Source organism: Oratosquilla oratoria, chromosome 14 (genome assembly GCF_046742065.1).
Source record: "Oratosquilla oratoria isolate Oo_2021 chromosome 14, ASM4674206v1, whole genome shotgun sequence".
Classification (NCBI taxonomy): domain Eukaryota; kingdom Metazoa; phylum Arthropoda; class Malacostraca; order Stomatopoda; family Squillidae; genus Oratosquilla; species Oratosquilla oratoria.
In genome coordinates this window covers 41,956,173-41,958,672 of record NC_134790.1, presented here as the reverse complement: position 1 = coordinate 41,958,672, position 2,500 = coordinate 41,956,173, and the positions used below count along the sequence as shown (strand labels likewise).

Genomic DNA, 2,500 nt, shown 5'->3' with positions numbered 1-2,500 from the left:
AGAACTACAGTTGGTAGCCGAAATATAGAATCTTCTTTCATTCGAAGTTCATTTTTCTCCGACTGTGGGTTTCTTGTGTGCTATATACATATATATATATATATATATATATATATATATATATATATATATATTATAATATATATATATATATATGTGTGTGTGTGTCGGTGTGTGTGTGTGTGTGTGTGTGTGTGTGTGTGTGTGTGTGTGTGTGTGTGTGTGTCTGTGTGTGTGCGTGTGTGCGTGTGTGTGTGTGTGTGTGTGTGTGTGTGTGTGTGTGTGTATGTGTGTGTGTATGTGTGTGTGTGTGTGTGTGTGTGTGTGTGTGTGTGTATGTGTGTGTGTGTGTGTGTGTGTGTGTGTGTGTGTGTGTGTGTGTGTGTGTGTGTGTGTGTGTATGTATAGAGACAGAGAGACAGACAGACAGAAAGAGCTAGGGTTGTGGGACCTGCTGGCACAGAAGGATGTGTAAGTAGTTGTTATATTTTCCAATATAATATAAAGTTTTCCAGTATTTTTAATAAATACATGAATAAATATTTCAGCGTTTTCACATGAAAATGCTATAATAAATTTATGTATATAAAGGAGAAATAATTTTTTGTTTCAGACTGTTATATTTATTTTTCACAAAAATAGATTTAGTCCTTTGTTTACAAGTATTATATTAGCTATTTCAGAAATAAATTGAATATGAGACTCATACTTTCTTTAATCATTGAGTCCCTAATAAAAGAATCTTTAATCACAATCACAGTCGTAGAAGACAGGAAGTCCCTGGACGGGAGCGAAGAGTCGATGGGAGAGAGGGAAGGTCTTGAGGGTGGAGACCGTTGCAGGGGAGGAGGCGGTGGTGCCAGCGTAGGCGATGGAGGTGCCAACGTTGTTAGCAAAACTAGCGTCAACCGCGAAGGGAACGTAGCCGACGGAGCCACTTGGCTTGACGGCCGTATGCTCGGCCGACTTGAAGAGGTTGAGGAACTGCTGGGATCCTCCGGCGGCGGAATGAGCAGCAGAGTACATGGAGGTTTCGATCTTGGGAACGCGGGCAGCGGCGGCGTTCCAGGCAGCCATGAACTCGGCAGTGGCCCTCTGGACTTCGGCTGTGGCCTGGACCTGTTGTGGCACTCCAGTGGAGTAAGAAGAAGCCTTGACGACGGCCTGCTCGATCTTTGGTACTCTGCGAGCGGCAGCTTGCCAAGCAGCCATGAACTCGGCAGTGGCTCTCTGAACCTCTGCGGTGGGTTGCACGGGCTGGGGAGCTCCGTAGGTGGTGACGGCGTGCTGAACGGTGGAAGCTCTGCGGGCGGCAGCATTCCAGGCAGCCATGAACTCCTCGTTGGCCCTCCTGAGCGTTGCGAGAGCTTCCTCGCGAGTCGGGAGGGAGATGGAGGCGTGGCTACCGTGCGAGGACCTGACCAGAGTGGATTCGATGGTGGCCACGCGGGCAGCGGCAGCATTCCAGGCGGCCATGAACTCAGCAGTGGCTCTGGCCACCTCGGGCGTAGGCTGGACGGGTTGAGGAGCTCCTGCTCCTGCTCCTGCTCCTGCAGCGCCTGAGTGAGCCGAGGCGGTGTAGGTGACGGCGGAATAGTCGGGGGTCTTGGCAGCCAGGGCGGCAGCGGCGTCGTAGGCCTTCATGAACTGCTTTCTGGCTTCCTCGACTTCGACGGTGAAGCCTGAAGGAGTGATGGTTCCAGAAGCAAGGGGCCCTGAGTACTGGGGACCTGCATAGCCACCGGCAGAAGAGAAGGAGCCGCTGTAGTGGGAGGCGCCGTAGTGGCTGGGACCCGCTGAAGGGGAAGTCGAGACTCGAGCGGCAGCCTTGTTGAAGGCATTCATGAACTCTCTCCTCGCGGCCTCAACCTCCTGAGTGAATCCGGAGGCCGTGATGACGCCAGAGGCCATGGGGCCCGAGTATGTCTGGTGAGAGTGGTGACCAGCATAGTGGGAAGCAGCGGGGCCAGAGTAGTGGGAAGCAGCGGGGCCAGAGTAGTGGGAAGCAGCGGGGCCAGAGTAGTGGACAGCAGCACCTCCGAAGGAGTAGTCGTCGGTGTCGGGGGCGGAGGCAGCGAGGGCGGCGGCGGCGTTGTACGCCTTCTGGAACTCGCGTCGTGCCTCTTCCACCTCAGGAGTGTATCCCGAAGCAGTGATGACTCCGGAGGCCTGGGGTCCACCGTGGGCATACGAGTGGGCAGCTGCTGAATAGCCTCCGGCACCAGAGAAGTAGAAGTCGTCGTCGTCATCGTCGTCGTCGTCGTCGTAGCCGGTGCGGGCGGCGATGGCGTCGTAGGCTTTCTGGAATGCCTTCCGTGCGTCTTCCACTTCCTTGGTGTAACCTGAAGACGTGATGACTGTGGAGGCCTGGGGTCCACTGAATGTGTGAGCGTAGCCGAATGGCCCACCAGAAACGTGAAATCCGAATCTATTATAGTCATCATCATCATCATCATGATCATAACGGTCATCATGATCATAATGATCATCATGGTCATAA

At 52.8% G+C, this 2,500-nt stretch overlaps 1 protein-coding gene across 1 annotated transcript in view; it reads right to left on the bottom strand.

Moving 5' to 3' along the window:
- Positions 1-655: 655 nt before the first annotated feature.
- The window catches only part of LOC143032632 (uncharacterized), a 3,402-nt gene continuing 1,557 nt past the window's right edge, over positions 656-2,500 (bottom strand). The window contains exon 2 of the mRNA XM_076197508.1: positions 656-2,500. This exon is cut by the window's right edge and continues 1,274 nt beyond it. Within this exon, the coding sequence (XP_076053623.1) occupies positions 745-2,500 (1,756 nt within the window). The 3' untranslated portion in view covers positions 656-744.